The sequence below is a fragment of the Galeopterus variegatus genome, unplaced genomic scaffold, assembly GCF_000696425.1.
Source record: "Galeopterus variegatus unplaced genomic scaffold, G_variegatus-3.0.2 Scaffold668, whole genome shotgun sequence".
Classification (NCBI taxonomy): domain Eukaryota; kingdom Metazoa; phylum Chordata; class Mammalia; order Dermoptera; family Cynocephalidae; genus Galeopterus; species Galeopterus variegatus.
In genome coordinates, this window is record NW_007726779.1 from 496,701 (window position 1) to 516,945 (window position 20,245).

The following is a 20,245-nucleotide window of genomic DNA, read 5'->3' on the forward strand; positions in this document are numbered from 1 at the left end:
TGAGGGAGGGGTAAGAGAGGGGGTGAGGGAGGGGGTGAGGGAGGGGGTGAGGGAGGGGGTGAGGGAGGTGAGTGGGTGTATGAGGGGTGAGAGTGAGTAGGGTGGCACAAAGAACAGGGTGTCTCAGTTTCTTGAGGTGGCCTGTCGCCTGTGGGAAACCCCTGAGTCCAGGCTGAGGCATTTGAAGCACAGGACATGGGCATTCAGAGGAGAAGCTGCTGGGACCGAGCGAGAGCCTGGACAGCACCAGCCACTGCCCCCATCCTCCTGTCTCCACATCGTCCAGAGACACCGGGAATTACTCGTCTGTGGGTGTGGAATGCTTCCTAGCTGGAAATATAAAATGAAAAATCAAGACAGAACTCACCTATACAGCGTAAAGAAACCACTGTTTTTGAAGGACAGGAGTCACTAAAAAAGACAAAGGGAAATTCCGATTACTATAATAAATGAGGAGACGCCTGACTCAAATACTTAGAAATGAATATTTTCCTTCATTTTCTCTGTCCTGTCTCCCCAGATGTAGAAGGTCCCCTTCTAAGACTGAAATGAGGTAAGTGAATCTATATAGGGGACAGTGGCAAAGAGCAGACACTGAGACAAAGTACCAGGCTCAAATCCCAGCCGTGTAACCTTAGGCAAGTCACTTAACCTCTCTGTGCCTATCAGTAACTGTACCGACTCACAGGGTAGTTGTGACGGTAGCATGCAATAATGTTAGTTTTTTTTTATTCTTGGAATTTAAAATCATCCTCTAATTTTGTAAGGAAGCCACTTGGAAACGTGTGGGTTCGTGCAACTGCTTTACACTTACAGCATAAAAAGCAACAAAACCTATAATTTGCCTGGGAGCAGAGGAGAAATGACAGTTACTCATTTGGGAGTCAAACACTCCAGGTGACAGAGGAAACATAACTTGTCGATGCATCCTGTCGCATGGTGATGTTTCCCCCATATACCAGGGAGGTGAGAAGCTGCTCCTGACACACAGAGCCGCCGGCACCGCTGGCCAGGCCACGGGGTCTGCTGACCATGAGCATCAGCATGAGACCAGACCCTCTGTGATGGAGGTGGAGCAATACACAGCCTGCTGCGAAATCATATCTGATAGACAGAATGGAACCGGTCCTGACCACAGAACCACGCCCTCACGTCTCCCATCCGCTGACTTGAGGACTGCTGCTGCCTCACCAGTCACAGCATAGGCTTGGCTTCATTCCCACCACCTTCTAGAAAAACTGATAATAAGGTGGCCAGCCACGGAAGCCCCCGCTCCCACCAGTATCCAGCCCGGGGCAGAACCTGCTGCTCTGAACCCCCCAGAACCACCCAGAGCAAGCCCAGGTCCCACGGTAAGTGCCCCCTGGCACCCTGCTCCTGAGATGCCCTGGTTTCCCGGTGGCCACAGGTGTGCTCCTGGTTGGTGGCCTCTAGCTGTGGGGCACTGACAATGCCTGCAAAGACACATTTCCTTCAAGAGATGTTTCCTAAGAATTGGAAGGTCTGTAGAGACACATAGGGCACACCGTGTAGCACTCCTTATGCCTGCAAAGACACATTTCCTTCAAGAGAAGATGTTTCCTAAGAATTGGAAGGTCTGTAGAGACACATAGGGCACACCGTGTAGCACTCCTCACAGGAGCCTGGCCAGAGGCCCAGCCCACAGACCCAGGCACCAAAGGCAGCTTCTGCATGCAGAGAGGGAAGGGAGGGCTGTCCCCGCCCTGCCACGGGACGCAGCAGACAATGACCTGCTCTTCTACCTTCCAACCCTCCGGCGCCCTGTGCGCTCCCAAGACTCTTGCCAGGGGATGGCAGCCTTCCCCTCCCTGCTCCCACCAGCTCAGTAACCCAGGAAGACAAAGAACCACTCAGCACTTACAAAGAGCCCAGGCAGCTGTGTTTAGCTCCTCTGGCAGGCAAACCACAGCCCCACTGTTCTGATGGGTACACCTGGCCCTGCACAGCCCTCCACACTAGACTCACCCTGTCACATTCCCAAGGACAGCCAGGCTGTGGCTGCCGGAAATCAGCGCCCCCAGACACCTCAGCCAGCGGCCACCAGGAACGCATACCCGCCCCAGCCTCCCACTAAGAGGAAAGGTGGGGCCGGTGATTAGTTCATCCTCTATCAAAAGGTAGCACCTGGCACCTGGCAGGCAGGGCGGGGATGGCCAGCCACCTTGTGGTGAGTGACAGGGAGCTAGGAGGTGGGAACGCTGATGTGCAAAAGACACTGTGCAACTTTCACAACAGAAAACACTCAGATGACAGCAATGCCCCTGGGAAGAATGCAAACATTTTAAACATATGTAGAACAAAGTAAGTCTTCTAAGCCCACCTTCTAGCATCTATCCTGCGACCCTTGGCTGAGTTCACTTCTACCCGCTGGACACTCTGTGACCTGCCCCTAGCCAAAAGTCAGCTTTAATGTGCAGAAAACGTTTGCTGGATTGAACTAGCCACTCGCTCCTAGGCCCCAAGAACGCTGCCCACCCCTCATGCAGTATCACCAGACATTGCTGATCACGGCTGGACACTCTGTGACCTGCCCCTAGCCAAAAGTCAGCTTTAATGTGCAGAAAACGTTTGCTGGATTGAACTAGCCACTCACTCCTAGGCCCCAAGAACGCTGCCCACCCCTCATGCAGTATCACCAGACATTGCTGATCACGGGTCGGGGCCAAGAGGACCAGCCATCCTGGTTGCCTGGGACAGAGAGGATTCCTGGGAAGCAGGACTTGATGCTGAAACCAGGAAAGTTCCCAGCAAACCAGGATGAGTTGGGCATCCCACTTGGAACCTGAGATAGTCTCTGGGATTCCCCGTGCTATACTCTGACACAAGGAGGTACACAACCCTAGATGTTTGGAGAGAGAAGAAAAATAAAGGTGGATTTCAATTTTATAATATTCTCCAGTACAAACGAGGGCAGATGTCAGAGTCAAAAACAAAATGATAAATAAACCTTAGCTATGTCCTGAGAATAAACCAAGAGCTGCTTACAGTAACCAGACCTGGGCAGATTCTAATCTCCAAACCCAGACTGGCAGCTTAGAGAAATCAGGCTCAGGACAGTGACTTCCCACGGTGTCTCCTGATCGTCCACATTACAGAATTTTTTAAAGGAAAAAAGAAATCCGCACTTACGTCTGGTACAGTCTTTTATAGAGATCAACATTGCCAGCACTTGTGTTCAGCTTCAAAAAGCTAGTTGCCCCGCTGTCATCTGCTATTCCTTGGCTAGAATAAAAACTATTCCTAAAAAAGACAGAAACCCTTATTTAGTAAGTCATAAGCAATCACAAATCCTATGGTATGTCATAATATCTCACTTCTATGATGTTCAGAGTAAGAGGGAAAACCTTAGCATTCTGGAAAATAAAATCACTAGTTCGAATCAAACAACACTATATTATAACCATTTTTTGATCTTAGTTGGCATCTAAGCTAGTGAAATACTTCACAATGCCATCTCTAAACCTCAGGCTTGGATTACATAGTAAAGCCCCCATCGCAGTTCAGGAACCTAATGGAATTTTATAACAGGGGACACTTTAACATCTATACATTTTGTTACATTACATGTACTTATACTTTCTTATTTTTCATGGTGTGTTTATCCTAACCCAAACTAGATGAGAAAAACAGCCATTGACACTAGCTTAGATGCCAACTTCCTTATCAAGTGGCAATTCATTTGAAAATGGGCACACAGGACACCCTAAACTGTCATAGGAATCATGTGGGGACACCCCTATGGAAGAGAAAATGGCAATAAAATAATACAACCCTTTCCCCAAGGCCTGAGGGCCACCAAGTTTTCCCAAACGATGCTGGTCAGCCCCTGGCCAGGAATCACCTGGAGGGGACACTATGGTCCAACCCTTCCCACCTTCCCTAGGAGCTGCATGCAGGAATGAATTTTTTAAAGTATAAATCTGATGATCGATTCTCTCCCCTGCTCAAGAGCCTTCAATGGCTCCCAAACATAGTGCAAACTGCACAGGATTTGCCCCTGCTGACCTCAACCCAGCTTTCCCCACCTGTGGCCCCGCCCCCACCAGGGAGTGGAGAGGAGCAATGGGCCAGCCCTGGCTCACAGGCTCCTCAAGAAAAGAGCCACCAATGCCCTCGGCCTGCACCCCTGCACCCGGCAGTCCTGAGTAACCTGGAGTCTAGAGAAGCCAAGGTGGGAGGGGGCAGGGAGCATGTCACATGTGCACAGGGAGGCAGAGTGCAGCACCCTTTCTTAGTGGCTGCTGTCTGCTGCCATCACTCGGGCGGGCCGTCCCTCCTGGGCTGTGGTGCATACTCACCCGTAGCCCATGTCGTTGCAGGCCACTCTCCCGTAGCTCTCGCTCCAGTCATCCTGGCACACGGGGTGCCAGGACTTACTCTGAGATGAGTAAACCTGAAGCTCGAAGTTCGGTCCGTAGAGGCGAACTGCACAAGAGGGAGATTCTCCGTGAGCCCATGCAACTGTCCCACCGCTCCAGTCATCCTGGCACACGGGGTGCCAGGACTTACTCTGAGATGAGTAAACCTGAAGCTCGAAGTTTGGTCCGTAGAGGCGAACTGCACAAGAGGGAGATTCTCCGTGAGCCCATGCAACTGTCCCACCTGCAGCGTGCTGCTGCTCGAGCCTCGCACTCCCCAGGACACCAGAGCTCTGGAGGCGGCCACACAAGGCTCGCTCTTCTCCAGGCACTAGCCACACAAAAAGTGAGGCCCCAAATCTGTTTTTTTTCTGTGCTAAAAAGTGCTCTTTATGCAAAAGAATCAAAAATATGTTCTGACAAAAACTTGTACAAATGTTCACTGCAGCACTAGTCACAATAGCCAAAGGTGGAAACAACCCAAATGTCCACCAAAGGATGAACGAACAAATACAGCACATCCAATATCCCACAACGGAACATCTGCAGCCATAAAAGGGGTGCAGTTCCAATAGGTGCTGCTGCATGATGAACCTTGAAGACACATTGCTGAGTGAGAGAAGCCAGGCACAAAGGCCCACGTGGTGCATGATTCCGCTCATGTGAGATGTCTAGAGTGGGAAACCTACAGACAGAAAGTAGACTGGCGGCTGCTTAGGACCTGGGGTATAGGGAAGTAGGATATGGGGTGATAGCTCAAGGGTATGGGTTTCTTTGTGAAGTGATGAAAATGTTCTAGAACGATGGTGGTGATGGTTAAAGTTATACATATCTGTGAATATACGAAAAGCTTTGAATTACATACTTTAAAAGGATGAATTTTATGATATTTATATCTCAATAAATGTGTTGTAATAAATAAGATAAAAAAATTTTAAAAAAGTAATCCCTTTAAGCAATCTCTTCAAGTGATAAGTTGACCTCTTCTTGTCCAAATCCCAGACCCTGGCAGAGGACCCAGCGACATGCTGAGTCTCCTGGTATCAGAGGGACTCTAAGTGCCTACAAATTAATGTTTTGCCCAAATGACCTCAGCCGTTTTGCTTAAAGAAATAAAACATTACAAATACAGTTGAACCCCTCGCTATTCCATTCCCTGCTCTCTCCCTAGAGGTAACCACAGTCCAGGATTCTGGGAACTTTTCGTAGGTTAGGAGAATTGTCAAGTGCGGCGTAGTCACAGAATACCATCCTGTGTAACTTGCGGGGTAACCAGAGCGTCATGTATGAACATGAACAACCTTGAAGGCAGCACCCCATAAAAGAGAGCATTTTGCTAAGTGATGTGCTGGGTACGACATTACTTACCTAAAGCTTAAAAGCACGTGAGTGGTGCTATGTGGTCTGGGAGAACATACGTGAACTTAAAGTCTAAAATGAGGACCCGGTGACTCTCGGTCCTCACCTCTTGCCTCCTGTCTGTGGCCCTGACTCCCTGGACAGTCTGACACTTCTGGGATCATTCCTCCATGAAAGGAGTGTGCTTGGGTCTGATGATTTTCTAATGCTTCGGTGATGAGTGGTTCGGCATGCCATGTGTGAGTTGGCCACTTGTTAACATGAACGAACAAACAAACTGGTACATCCAAACAATGGGACATCACACAGTGCTAAAAGAAATGAGCTTGCAAGCCATGAAAAGACGTGGAGGAACCCAAAATGCATAGTACTAAGAGAAAGAAAGTCTTTCCCATCTTGAAAGTCTGCAAATGCTATGATTCCGACTCTGGGACATTCTGGGAAACACAGAGCTATGGAGACAGTAAAAATATCAGTGTTTGCCAGGGGTTAGCGTGAAGAGAGAAAATGGCAGAGCACAGAGCTCTCAGGGCAGTAGATCTATTCTGGACACTACTGTAATGGCAGGTACGTGGCATTACACATTTGTCAAAACCCAGCAAACTGTACAACAGAAAAACTAAATTCTAATGTAAACTGAGGACTGTAGTTAATAATGTATCCAATAGACGTAATGAATGCACCACACTCATATGAGATGTTAATAAGGGGAGACCGTGTGTAGGAGACAGGATATGTAACCCTCTGTGCTATCTGCCCAATTTTCTATAAACCTAAAAACGGCTCTAAAAAATAAAGTCTATTAAATTTTTTTAAAGTAACTGAAATTAAATATATTTCCACAATTCAAAATAAAACTGCCACTGTGGTGTGGTGGAGAGTAAGGGAGACGATTCAGTCTTGGTTAGTGGATAATTTTAGGGTTTTTTTTTTCTTTTCGACTGTCTGCATTCAAATGCTGACTAGGGAGAGGTAACAGTTGATGAGCCAGAGAGCTGCAGACGGTTTCAAGCATTTTTTGAGGCACTAGAATTTTTTCCACTTTATCAAGGTACAATTGACAAATAAAAATTGTATCTACTTAAGGTGTACAACATGATGGTTTGATACACGTATCCATTGTGAAATGATCACCACAACCAAGCTAATTAGCACACCCATCACCTCACACAGCTACCTTTTCTTTTCTTTTGTGGTGAGAAACTTAAGATCTACCCTCTTAGCAAATTTCAAGTATACAGTACAGTATTGTTAACTGTTATCACCGCAAGCAGTTCCTTAGTTTCTCTGCTGAGTTTTTGAGAAAGACTCAGAGAAAGGATAGCAATAGAAGTAGAAAGTATATTACTGTTGACATACACACACACACACACACACACACACACACACACACACACACACACCCGTAGGAAGAAAGCTCTGCACACATTCAATGTTTGGATGTTTTCCATGGGACAGATTATATTCTTCAGCCTCGGAAGGTATGCATTTCATTGAAAACAATTTCCACTCTACAAGGTGGACAAATTAAAAGCATATCGCATGCATGTTCTGGTCTAATATAAAAGAACACACAATGTCACGTTCATCTGTCTCATTCTATATGAATAATCCATATGGAAATTAGATAAAACCAAATTGAGGAGCATCTATCAAATTACAAATACACAAACCCTCTGACCCAGCAATTTTAATTCTAGGAAGGTTTTTTTTTTACCAATATGCTCACACGCTCGGAGCAAAAGGCAGAAAGAACCTAAATGCCCACCAAGAAGAGACTGGCTGAGTAATGATGAATCCATACAGAGGACACTAACTGAGCAGCAACGGGACAAGGAAGAGGAGCTCATGTCCCCATAGGAAACTATTTCCATATGTTATCTAGTGTTAAAGAGGCACCTGGTTAGTAACCACTGTGAAACGGGGGTGCTAAGCAGCTCCAGACACTTCCATCAGTGCAGAGCGAATCCAATGCTGCAACACTCCTGGACTCTTGCTGTTCCCTTCCTCACTTCCTGGCCAGGATGGGTGGGAGATGGGGGGTGGGGATGACAGGTAGAACTGAGATAGGAGGTGCTCAGTTTCCCAGGTTTTGGGTTATAGGACACACCGCTAAGTTTCAAGCCATTCCCCAAGGTCTTGGGCCCTCCCCTAGAGGAGAGTTACTGTTGCTTGTTAGACCTATTTTCTTAGACCTATTTTGGGCACCAACACAAGGAAATTGAGACTACAAGGGACTGGCTTATGCAAATCCAGTTCACTTAAGGTTCAGAACAGAGTGCAGGCTGGGCATGCTCAGTAAAAGAAGTTTACACAGTCTTAGATGTCCCCAGAGACTGAGCATGCTCAGTGGAAGGGAGTTTATTCACTGAATGACCTTCCCACTAGAGATTCTAAAGAGCACAGAATATTCTTGTATGGCTGGTGTGTGTGATAAGATTTGACCAATGAAGATGCCCTTAAAAAAGACCAACTGAGCATGTGCAAGACTGAGTTACACAACAGGGAACCACCCCCTGGTTGAATATTCATTAGACAGTATGAATATGTATTAGATAGTGAAGCTGTAAACGTGGAATCCTGGCAGAAGGCGGGGCTGGGGCTCACTCTCCTGGGGCCAGCCGCACTTCACCGGCTGTGGTGTGTGTGCTTTACTCTTGTGTTAAGTTTACTTTCAGCAGCAGCTGCTCACTCTCTCGAGCCAGCCTGCACTCTGTACTGAACTTTAAGTGTGTTTTTCTTAACTTTTGAGTTAATGTGGTGGGGGCCCTTCTCAGTCTCTGGAGCTAGGCTGCGCTCTCTCTGTGAAGTCTGTATCTCTTATTCGTTACATTAAACCTGTTCTCACTCTCTATTGTGACTCTGTTCTTGAATTCTTTCCTGTGGAGGAGTCAAGAACCTGGTAAGAGGACAGGGTAGGTCGAGGCCGACTGTTGGGTTCCCAAACCCTTCCTCTGGCATCAGAACGATTTCTCTGACAGGGACGTTTGGGTAAACTGGCCACGCTGGGCTCATCTCACTCCCTGTCCCCACACGGAGCAGAGCTTCCTCTCTTCACCCCATGTGGGCCTGTGAACAGCAGGGCAAGTCTGTTCAGCTCTGGGCTGTAGTTGTAGGAAGCCCATTTTGCAGAATTAAAAGCTCCATCCCAACCCAGACTCCCTCAGTAATAAAGGTGATGTTTTGCTATCTGAAAAAAAAAAGAAGAATGGGGGGTTAAGAATGCACACCCGTATTTACTTTTTTATGCAAAAACTGTTTGGAAGAAGCAACTCACACTAGTTGTCCCTGAGAAAGAAATGATTGACTAGTGACCCTGTGGGCATCTGTGTGTGTGTGTATGTGTGTGACGTTGTGGTGTGTATATGTGTGACGTTTTGGTGTGTATGTGGTATGTATGTGGCATGTGTGTGTGTGGTGTGTATTGCTGTGTGGGGGGCACTTATGTGTGCATGTGGCATGTGTGTGTGCTGTGTGTGTGGTGTAGTGTGTGTCTGATGTGTGGTATGGTGTGTGGCGTGTGTGTGGTATGTGTGTGGCGTGTGTTTGGTGTGTGTGGTGTGTGTGTGGCATGTATATGGTGTGTGTGCTATGTGTGGTGTGGTGTGTGACATGTATGTGTGGAATGTGTGTGGTGTGTGTGTGTGGTGTGTGTGTGGTGTGTGTGGTGTGTGTGGCACGTGTGTGTGTGTGTGTGTGTGTAAGAAGAACAGGGAAGATGAGATGTTTTTACTCCATACCCTTTTGTATTTCCTGGATTAGGATCTATTTCTGTGTATTAACTGTCAAAGTAGTTAAATAAATAAGACTTAAACATCAGGAGGAGAGAGGCTCTCCAGGTAACATGGGAGTTTGTTAGGACCCCTCGCTGGGGTTTATCCACCCACACAGGGGCAGGAAAACACCAGAAGCCGTTCCATGTGGCACGTTAACTACACTCTACTCAACCTCGAAAGCTCCCTACTTTATTTAAGAAAATGGTAACAATAAATTCTTGCCAAAACAAAGCAAAGGAACTGTTTAAACAGCGCCTGGGTCATTTCCCATGGCAAATACTCTCCTAGGTGGGAGCATGCGTGGGAGCTCGCAGGACACAGAACAGAGACGTCAAGCACACAGAATACGCATCCACTAAAGGTGGGCACACGGCCGGGATCCGGGGGGATCCAGTCCTCCTCACTGGGAAATTCTACAAGTGAAGACCCACACCCCATCTTACACGAGGGTCTTGACCTGGAAGTGTGGACATGACAGGAAACCAGTCCTCACCAAGGACAACACGTAGGAGAAGAAAGATTACTACAAAGTGGCAAAGTGTCACAAAGTGGCAAAGTGTCACAAAGTGGCAAAGTATTTTTTTCTAGCATTCTCAGCCAGCTCAGAGGTTTATGGTTTTCAAATAAAACCCCAAGGGGTCAGAAGTATACTTGAGAGAAGGAGAAAGCTGGCTAAGAGATTTCTGGTGGTTCCTCTGACTGCAATTCTTAAATTTCTATTAAAAAAAAAAAAGTTCCTAGTGCAAAGATGTCAGAGTTTGCTCAGCGGGAACTAAAATGTGAGTATGCACACCACTGTCACCGTGTCCCCAGTCCTAGAATACACCATGATGGCTGGGAAATAGGACATTCTAGGGGAGGGGGAAATGGGAAGAGGCGACTCTTAGGGAGAAATGAGCCAGCCTCCGCCGACCGTAGAGCCCCGTTACACACAGAGCTGGAAGAAGACCGTTCCTCCAGTCTCACCAACAACCTCCGTGCAACTCAGAACAAACACCCAGAAACCCGCAGCTGCGTCACTGCCCACCGCACCAGACTACAGGAAAGACAGCAGCTCCCGGGCAAGGACGCAGTGGGCTGCTGACTGGGGTGAGCATTCCTAGCCCAGCTCCCATACTCCAGCACCATGTTTCCTGTTCCAGCCTTCTAAAATTAACAGAGAATAGAAATGAAAAATCAAATTAAAACTGCAATGAGATATCACCCGGCACCTGTTAGAATGGCCATTATCAAAAAGACATGAGATAACGGTGTTGGTGAAGATGTGGAGAAGGGGGGAGTCCTCGCACTAATGTAGATTAGTACAGCCATGATGGGAAACAGCACGGAGGTCCTCAGACAACTAAAAATAGTTAATGATCCATATGACCCAGAAGTTCCACTACTGGGTACACATATCCAACTCATTATGTCAAAGAGACACGTGCACCCTCATGTTCACTGCAGCTCTATTCACAATAGCCAAGAGATGGAAACAACCTAAGTGCCCATCCATGGATGGAGGGATAAAGAAAATGTGCTCCATCGATACAGAGGAAAACTCTTCAGACCGTGTGATCTCACTTACACAAGGAGTGTAAAAAAGTCAAACTCACAGGAACAGAGTAGAACAGTGGTTACCAGGGGATGGGGTGGGGGGTAGGGGAGATGTGGGTCAAAGGCCACAAAACTTCAGTTAGACAGGAGGAGTGAGTCCGAGAGATCTACTGTACGTCTCAGTGACCGCAGTTAGTAACAATGTATTATACAGCTGTAAAGTGCTGAGAGAGTAGATTGTAAGTGTTCTTACCACAGAATTAGTACGTGAGGTACTACTGCATATGCTAATAGCCTGACCCAGCCATTCCACAGTATACATATGTCAAAAGCTCATGTTGTACACCATAAATATATATGATTTTTACTTGTCAATCAAAATAAGGAAAGAAAGCACGAAAGAAAAGCAGACGTGCCTACTCTGTGACAATAGATACAACTTGAAAGGCAGCTTGTTTTGGAAATAACAGAGTGCATCCCCAACCTTATGCTGTAAACAGTGTGCTCATTTTAATTGATGTCCTGTGCCCACTGGGAGCACACGCGTCCGAGGGCCGCAGTGCCCGCTGGTCCTGTCACCTCCCTCCCACCATCTGTGTGATGCCTGGCCAGGAGCACAGCCCCTCTGAGCCCCAGGGCTCAGCCCAAGGCAGGCGCTCAGTGACGGAAGGCGATGCTGGACATGGGCCCAGCACAGTCACCCTGAGCCCGGCCGCTGTCTTCAGGGTGAACTTGAGGAGCCCGGCGCTGCCTGAGCAGGGCAGTCTGCTAGCTGCACCGGTTCAACAGGAGGGGCACTCACCGCACTGGTCCTCGTCCTCCCCGCTGGGGCACTGAGAAATCCCATCACACCAGTAAGCTGAGCTGACGCAGGTCCCCGAGGAGCCGCACTCCATGCCGGACACCGAGCACTCGTTCTCCACTTGCGGAGGAAACAGAGGGAGATGCCGTCAGGCTGGGAAACCATGGGGGCCCCACAAACAAGAGGAAATGACCCCTTCCTTTTTTTAATAAAGAGGGCTACATCCTTGCCACCCACAGATGCAAGTGGAATTAGAGCTGGGGACATTAGGAACCAGGGTTGAGGCCAGTGGGAAGGACCCTCTCAGTGTTAGGATGTGGACGGCACAAGCACGTCCTGCACAGGTGACCGCAGTCACCTACTCATGTCCATGAGCCTGCGCTGCCCCAGGCTAATGGAAAAGGCAGGAGCTGCGACAACCGGAGGCGGCACAGGAGAGCAGGCCTGGCCCTCAGCAGCCACTGCTGTACAAAGACATACAGGTGACCTGTGTGGGCCCAACGTGGGGAACCTGTGCTCACAGGGCCGGGTGGCACCTAGCACCCCACAGCACTGGGTAAATTCTAAAAACTTCTGCTATGTGTGTCAATACACAGAAACAGCATGGGCTTCTGACACCCCACAGGTCAGGAGGAAGCACACAAGTGACACAGAACAACCCAGACAATGAGATTGGCTGTTCTCAGGAACGGTTGTTCAGCCACACCAGAGAAAACAGCCACCTTGCATTGGAAGAGACTCCAGGAAGGGCCGCAGGTCTCCCCAGCCCAGAGTGCAGCATCGCACTCAGCACGTGGGGACTGCAGGCACTCCCGCACTTACTGAACTTCCAGAGCAGGCCAGCGGCCAGCGCGCCCGCAGCGAGGACAGCCCCCACGGCGAAGGCGATGCACAGTGACTTCTTGGCTCCTGCACAAAGAGGAAAGTGTGACATTCACGTCAGAGTTGTGCACACACCACACTCTCAGATCTTATCCACTATTTTTATAGTATGCTGTATAAAAAATAATTACTTCTCAGACACTTGAAAACCTGACTTTTAATTTTAAAAACGTGTCCTGGGAAGCCTGACTTCTTCTGTAGCACCAAACTTTATACTTTTTGTAGAAGTAGAAAGCCATGATCTGAAGCAAAGTACACCAAAGTTAAGCTCCTGGAAAAGAAGTATGGTATGCTAAAAAGGGCCTTAAAACAGGCGAATGATTAATCTAAAAAAATTGGCTACGAGATAAACAGTATCTCGCTGGGGTAATTACAAGCATAAGTAAAATAATAATAATGTCCCCAAAACTATCACCACCCTGTCGGTGGTCCTCAAGGCAGAAGAGTAAATCGTCTTACCCAGGTCTGTCAGCAAACAAATGCTATCAACAATCCGCGTTGTCCCATTCCACAGCCACTAGCCACAGATGGTTATTTGCACTTTAATTAAAGTTAAATAGAATTAAGTAAAATTGGGTAAATTCAAGTGCTCAGTAGTCACATGCGGCCAGCAGCCACAGCCACTGTATTGGACGGTACAGTTGCAAAACATTCCCATCACTGCCGAAATCTCTAAGGGAGAGCGCCGGCACGGGCCCTTTGGTCCAAGGGCAAAAACACTGGACTAAGAGTAAAGGCACATTTCTGCTAAGAGAAAAAGGAATTTGGGAGGAAAAAAAAGAATAAAAGAATTTGGAAAAGGTCACCAATTTTCTCTAGTTAAAACAGACATGACGTTGCTAGCCAGAGAGTGTGAAGCAAAAGTTGCTTCAAAGCCACAGAAGGCACCTCGGGGTGAGACATCTGGCCTGTGACATTGGGCTCGGCCCACTCACAGGCCCAGGAAAGCGACCCTCGCACCCCGCAATCCCTACACACAGTGCGGCTTCGGGCTGGAGAGAGCAGGGAGAAGGCACTCACACAGACCGGACGGCCTGCTGCCGCCACCTGTGCACACCTGTGCTTTGGGCAGCCGCCAGGGCAAGAAATTCAGCTTCTGCAGGGAGCTGGAGGGGACAGAGCTGAGCCGGCTGCTCCAGGCTCAAAGCCACGCCTCTCATTCTGTTATTGCTTTCTGCTAATTCTACAACTGCAACAGGCTTAAGAATTCCCCGGGGCAACCAGCTCAGGAAGGACCACCGAGCTGCTGCAGGAAGCCTCCTGACTCTCTCGGGCAAAGGGGACCCTTAGGCCTCGGCCACGCCCCCCGCCCCAACCAGCCCAGCGATGACCATTGAGCAGCACAAGAAGCGCCCATGGCTCTGGAGCTGGGGTTGTGGTGGGCGACGGCTTCGGCCATACCCCCCTGACATCTGCACCCAGCCCAGCAATGATGAGCCACTGCTGGAAGCCCCCTGGTCTACCCTGTGGGTATGAGTGGGGCGGCATAAGCCTCAATCCCATCCGTCCTCCTTCCTTCTTCTCCCACCCTATTTCCTTCCCCTTTCCCCTCTCCCCGCCCCAACTGCTCCACAACAACATCATTGAATGTAAATAATAATAATAAATAAATAAACTTTAAAAAAAAAAGAATTCCCCAGGTAACCTGTTCCCCATCACTCAAGATTCTGATTCAGTGGGGGGGAGGGGAGGGGTTGGGCATGAATTTGCATTTCTAACAGACTCACAGGAGGCCAAGGCCACTGGTTGGAGAACCAAGCCCAAGCACACAATGTTATCACAACCGGCTCAGTGACCGTGCCTTAGGGCGCAGGGTGGAGCCCCTGAGGAAGTTCACAGGGGAAATTCCAAATGGACTCTTTGACCCATTACCAAGGAAACTTTCCTCCTTAGATGAGTTCCCTGCAAGCCATTTTATCTAAGGTAAAATCACATGCCTGGCTAGTTAAAGGTTATTTAATTGATACCCTTAACCTCACTCTGAGTGGGTGGCATCGCCCGCTCTCACTAGGAGCAGGTGCGTAGCAGGAAGCCCCAGTCTCACCCTCGCTGGATACGCATTTTGTGCTGAGTTTAATTACCACTTACTATTCATTTACCTCAATCACTATCAATTTAGTCTGTTGTTGACTCAGCCTTAGAGTTTCGAGTGTCAACTCTGCACAGCATCGTTGACCTTCAATTCTCCAAAGCCTGAGCTTTAGGATGTGTATGAGGCCACTCAAATATAAAACTTCCACTGCTGTTGCTAAGCAAACAGATACATCAAGTTATGCTCCTGATGGGATACTTCTGAACTTGTGCTATTTCAATAACTTGCAAAATAATTTCAACCAATCATTACACTTACGAAATGTATACTTTTCTATTTACTATACACCAATAACACATTTTTAAAAATACCCAGGTAAGTACAATAAAATTACTAAATTATTTTTTAGTTTATGGGGCACAGTGTTACAAGTATGATGCAAAATCATACATGTAGGCTTAAATTCTTCCCTTATAAAAGCAATTGATAAGGAACTAACATATCCTGTCCAACTGTCTCTCGTCACGTAAAGTGGAAGCATGTCAGTCGGGGGTTCTTTGGCCCTCTGAGTTTCACCACCACCAGTGGGAGTAGCACCTTTTGAAGGTACTAACCTCAAGAAAGGACCCCTGGTTTCTGACTGCTGTCATTTCTCGGGAGGCAGCTGACACTCTCGGGGTTCCATAAGCATCTTCTCCATGGCTTCCCTCCAACCACCCTCGTGGACGAAGACCAGGAGGAGTTTTCAACCTCAGCTCTACGGACATGCTGGCTGGACAATGCTTTGTTGTGGGGCTGCCTTGTGCACTGTAGGATATTTAGCAGCATCCCCGGCTCCTGCCCAGGAGATGCCAGTAGTATACCCCTCCGCACTTTAACAACCCAAAATGTCTCCAGACACTACCAAATGTCCCTGGGGGTCAAAATCACCCCAGTTGAGAACCGCTGGTCTCAACCCACCCAACCACCACCAGAAAGACGTCAGTGCAAATACAAATATTTCCTTGGGCAGAGGAACACTGAATGGAGGGAAGGAGAGAGAAAAAGAAAAGAAGAGAGGGACGGTGAAGGAGGAATCACGATGAGAGAGACAACGCAGGGATGGAGAGAGTGGAGGTGGAAGTGAAATAGAGCTCCCTACACCCTCATAACATATGCTATCTGCTTCTGTAGAATTGCTGGCTTAACCTAAGTAACTCCATTTTGCCCCCTGTCTGACCTGCAGACTACCCCCACCCCCTTCTGCAGGAGAAACAGTTGACCTTCTCATAGAAAAAAAACCATCGAATAGAAACAGGAGCCATACACAGTGAATTATTACATGGGAACAGGAACCATACACAGTGAAAACTTGTATGCTTGACTGCTCGAACGGCTCATTCTCGGCCTCTGTGACCTAGCTCCCTAGCTTGCTTTGCACACCTGGACAAACCCGTGTGCCAACGGGCTGTAGTTTTTGCTTTTAAAAACCCCACAAGACCAAGGCCCAATGCTGCTCTTCCTTGGTTGCTCCTTGGGAGACAGTCGCTGGCCAGCTGGAGTGAATAAACTGCCCTTTTGTGCACGAGTGGCGTATAAGTGCATATCTTGTGGGAGGGTGCCTCACAACAGAAGAAAGGAGGGGGACGGAAGAAACACTTATGAAGGGAGAGGGAGGGAGTCGCAGGGGAAAATCAAGAGTACCACCCTTGTCAGGAGCCTCCGGTAGAGAGGTCTGGGGAGGGGCACACAGGGCTTCATGTAGCACTGGTGCCAACCACTTCAGTTACCGATTATGTGATGGTGGGCACATGGAAGTTGACTTATTATTAATCTTTAGTGGTACAAGTTGTACAGACATGTATGCATATTTCACAAAATAAAAACATCTTCCCTTAAAGAGTTCATTGGGTTTAGCCACTGCTGTACCACTTCCACCTGGCTACCCTATCTTTGAAACTAGTGCAGATTAAAAGCCAGGAGCAGGTGTAAGAGGGAGGGGTCTGCAGAGACACAAGACAGACAAAATGAAATGGCAAGAAAAGGAGATGAAAGAGAGGGTATGAAAGATATAGGGTACAAGCGAAAGCCAAGGAAATTCAACATTCAGTCACCATCACTTTACGCTCCGCTCAGGCTATCTACTTTACAGGGATGTAAAGCCAAGTGAGATGTCGCAGGGACTTTTGTGCTACAGCCATGTCATTCACAGAGGAATGGAGCATCTTACACATGACCTGCTGTTTTCCGGGGACTGTATGACACAGACAGGTAAGGTGGCTTATTCCTGTCCCTGGGAGCTTACCATTTATTCAAGAGGATGCAGCACTAAGTCATGGAGGCAAGACACGACACAGAGATGCTGCTGTGAAAGACCACGCTGAGCGGTACAGGGAGAGCTGCACAGGAGAGTTACAGGAAGAGGAAGGTCTTTGTGGCCTGGAGGCCCCGCAAGGCCCTGGGCAGGAGGGGACAAGCGTGGGGAGGCAGCTGGCCCTGCAGATTCAGGAGCAGGAGCAGACTAGGATCAGAGTAGGAGCGTGCAGCACTAAGTCATGGAGGCAAGACACGACACAGAGATGCTGCTGTGAAAGACCACGCTGAGCGGTACAGGCAGAGCTGCACAGGAGAGTTACAGGAAGAGGAAGGTCTTTGTGGCCTGGAGGCCCCGCAAGGCCCTGGGCAGGAGGGGACAAGCATGGGGAGGCAGCTGGCCCTGCAGATTCAGGAGCAGGAGCAGACTAGGATCAGAGTAGGAGCGCTGGCCCCAGAGCTGGTGGGAGCGAGAGCCCACTAGAGAAGGCAGACCCAGAAATGGGTTCGTTGTAGAAAATAAATGCAAAAAGGATCCTACTTGAGGTGCATAATCTCCCTGATGGGGCTCTGGGCTGCGTGTGGGTGACGGGTGTCGAAGAGTACGTTGGGACGCTCGGAGTGTACTGAGGCACCGGGGACGGGTAGTACTGAGCCGGGTACATTCCGTAGGCATTGGGAGCAACCGCGGGTTGCTGGGGATGGAGGTTTTCCGGTTGGTATCCATGGTTTTCATAGTAAGGTCCAACACTTGGTGGTGACCCCTGAACAATGGAAAAGAAGACGGATAACATAAAACTCTCACCCTGAAGGGTTAAATATATAATGCCACATTACATCCCAACATCACATTGAAAGGATACTACGGAGTCTTCTAAGGTGTCTATAATTATGTCAAACACTGAACTTACCTAGAATAAAGCCTAACCTGGATTTTCAACTGTCAATGTTTTTTGTTTTGTTTTGTTTTTCACTATTTATTCTTTGAAATAAAGAAAGTGGCTGACATTGGGATTTAGTAAAAAACAAATAAAGAAAAATGTATGGAAGTCTGGGATTAGAACCCACTGAGCCAATATCCAATACCTTTAATTCCTCCAGGCCTCTCCTTGAGAATTGAGATGCAAAATTATGGACTAGTGATACCAGGATCATAGTAAGAATAATAATAGCTAATGTTCTGAGAATTCACCTGCTGCCAGACCTCTTTATTCTTAGTCTCCTTGAAACCTGACTATAACCCCCTGGGACTGGTACAAGTACGATTAATATACTCACTTTGCGGAGAAGAAACTGAGTTAAGAAATCTGCCTAAAGGAGCCTACTCCACAGGTTATTCTGCCAATTCCTCTCCTGTGTCCTCTTCTCTTACAGAGCTGTGTAATCATTCACTCACCATCTCTTATTAATGGACCGCTAAGTGGTTAACAATGTAGGGCTGTGACTGGTTCCGCTGCAATAAACACCCTTTTACAGCCCATGAATTTTTGTGCAGAGGGCATGCATATCTGTAATTATGTCCCCATAAGTAGAATTTCTAGGCCAAAGTACACACAGATATACCTGTGAAAGGAACTGCCCCAGCCACAGCCTTTTGTTCTCAATCCCATCCCTTGGCTGGGGTCTGTCTTCCTAGAATGCCCTTCTTCTCTCCCTGGGCCCACTTAGAATTGCTTTCTCAAGGCCTGCCCTCTCGGGCCCACCCCCAACAGGCCGCTCTGGACCCCACCAGCCTGCACTCCCCTCTTTCAACTCTCCACAGCCTGTTGGCTGGGCTGCTCTGGAGGCCACATTTGTCCCCTTATCTGTATCTAGGGGTCCCCATGCAAAACATTTTCCCACTCACCAACTTCTGCCCCTTGTCTCTTGTTGACCTCAGAGACAACAGAGGGGTTGTCCTCAGAGGACAGGTGTTGTGAGCAGAGGCAAATTTGTGTTTGGAACTTTAATTGAGGCCTCCGGGGAAGCGTGATTGTAAAGGACGGAGCTGAATGTCAGCTCCCACACTTAACAGCTCACTAAGTCACTAATGCCAGCCTTCAAAAGTCCCAGGATTGTAACTCTAAACCAGAGCAGGAGACAGAGGGAAAATGAAGGGTAATCTCTAATCTAAACGAGGGTACCAGAGGCACAAAAACCAGCACGTGTGTCTGCCCTAAATCTAAACCATCTAAGAACATGCTGGTCCCACCCAGAAAGGCACAGCAGATGAAGTAGTTTGTCCCTGAGAATTCCTGTGCAGTGGGTTTGAAATTAAAAACAGACCCAGTAAAAAATAAATGTCAGTAACAAATAAAGGGCAAAACAAAGGTATGTTTTCCAGATATAGAATGTAGAACATTTTTTTACTAACCATATGCTCTTTACTAAATGCACTGCTTTCAGGTACAAGAAGAATTGGTCAGATATCATGGAGAACAAAGACAACTGCATTTGTCTCCAAAGTGGGTGGGCTCCAGGGAGAGGGACGGCTCCCCAGCACCTCATGCAATTAGTTTTCCCAGTTTATCAGCAAGCTGGGCATCCCACACAAGCCCTGCTCCCTGGGACTATACTCCCTTTTGCCAGCACCCTGCCTCACCCCCCTCCTCCCCCAACCCCAGCCCCACCCTCAAAGCAGGAAGGGAGGAGGTCCAGGTGAGAACACACATCTCCCCACTGCTCCCCAGCACCAATGGCTTTCGAGACCCATCCGCACAACAGCTGTGTGGCTACACCCCTGACCCACTCCTTCTAGAGAATGCCTCAAACGAACAGCTCAATGCTGACCAACGCACACTGTTGGGAATAGCAGAAGGAATAAGGGAACGAAGAGGCCAGGAAGGTAATAATTAACCACTTACTGAGTTTAAAGCCATCCTGATTTTATCAACAGCATCGAGTAATAGCAGGTATTTGGAACTTTCACAATGACCTAGAAGAAAGAATTACAAGACTGTAATATTTCCATACCAGTTAGATTTGAGAAGATAAATCTAGAAAGAACTAGAACACTTTCTAGGTGAAAGTTACCTCACACCAGAACAAACAGCAGTTTTGCCCATTAACCTTTGGCCCGCACCTCTCTAGACTTAGGGAGTTTGGGACTCGCTCGCGTCTTAGAGCTAACCCCAGAAGCGTTCAAGTCCAGCATCTGGGATCTGGACTTGCCTCTGTTGGAGGGGGTGCGGTACAATTGTAAGTACTG

General features: G+C 48.1%; 1 protein-coding gene across 1 annotated transcript in view; it reads right to left on the bottom strand.

Annotated features, from left to right (window-relative positions):
* Window positions 1-19,964, bottom strand: part of TMPRSS2 (transmembrane protease, serine 2) — a 25,550-nt gene extending 5,586 nt beyond the window's left edge. The window contains exons 1-7 of the mRNA XM_008571221.1: window positions 19,902-19,964; window positions 17,600-17,822; window positions 12,675-12,761; window positions 11,853-11,972; window positions 4,320-4,446; window positions 3,151-3,261; window positions 368-411 (exon numbers count right to left, since the gene is read on the bottom strand). Coding sequence (XP_008569443.1) covers window positions 368-411; window positions 3,151-3,261; window positions 4,320-4,446; window positions 11,853-11,972; window positions 12,675-12,761; window positions 17,600-17,822; window positions 19,902-19,916 — 727 coding nt within the window. The 5' untranslated portion in view covers window positions 19,917-19,964. The remainder of the gene's footprint in view (window positions 1-367; window positions 412-3,150; window positions 3,262-4,319; window positions 4,447-11,852; window positions 11,973-12,674; window positions 12,762-17,599; window positions 17,823-19,901) is intronic.
* Window positions 19,965-20,245: the final 281 nt, after the last annotated feature.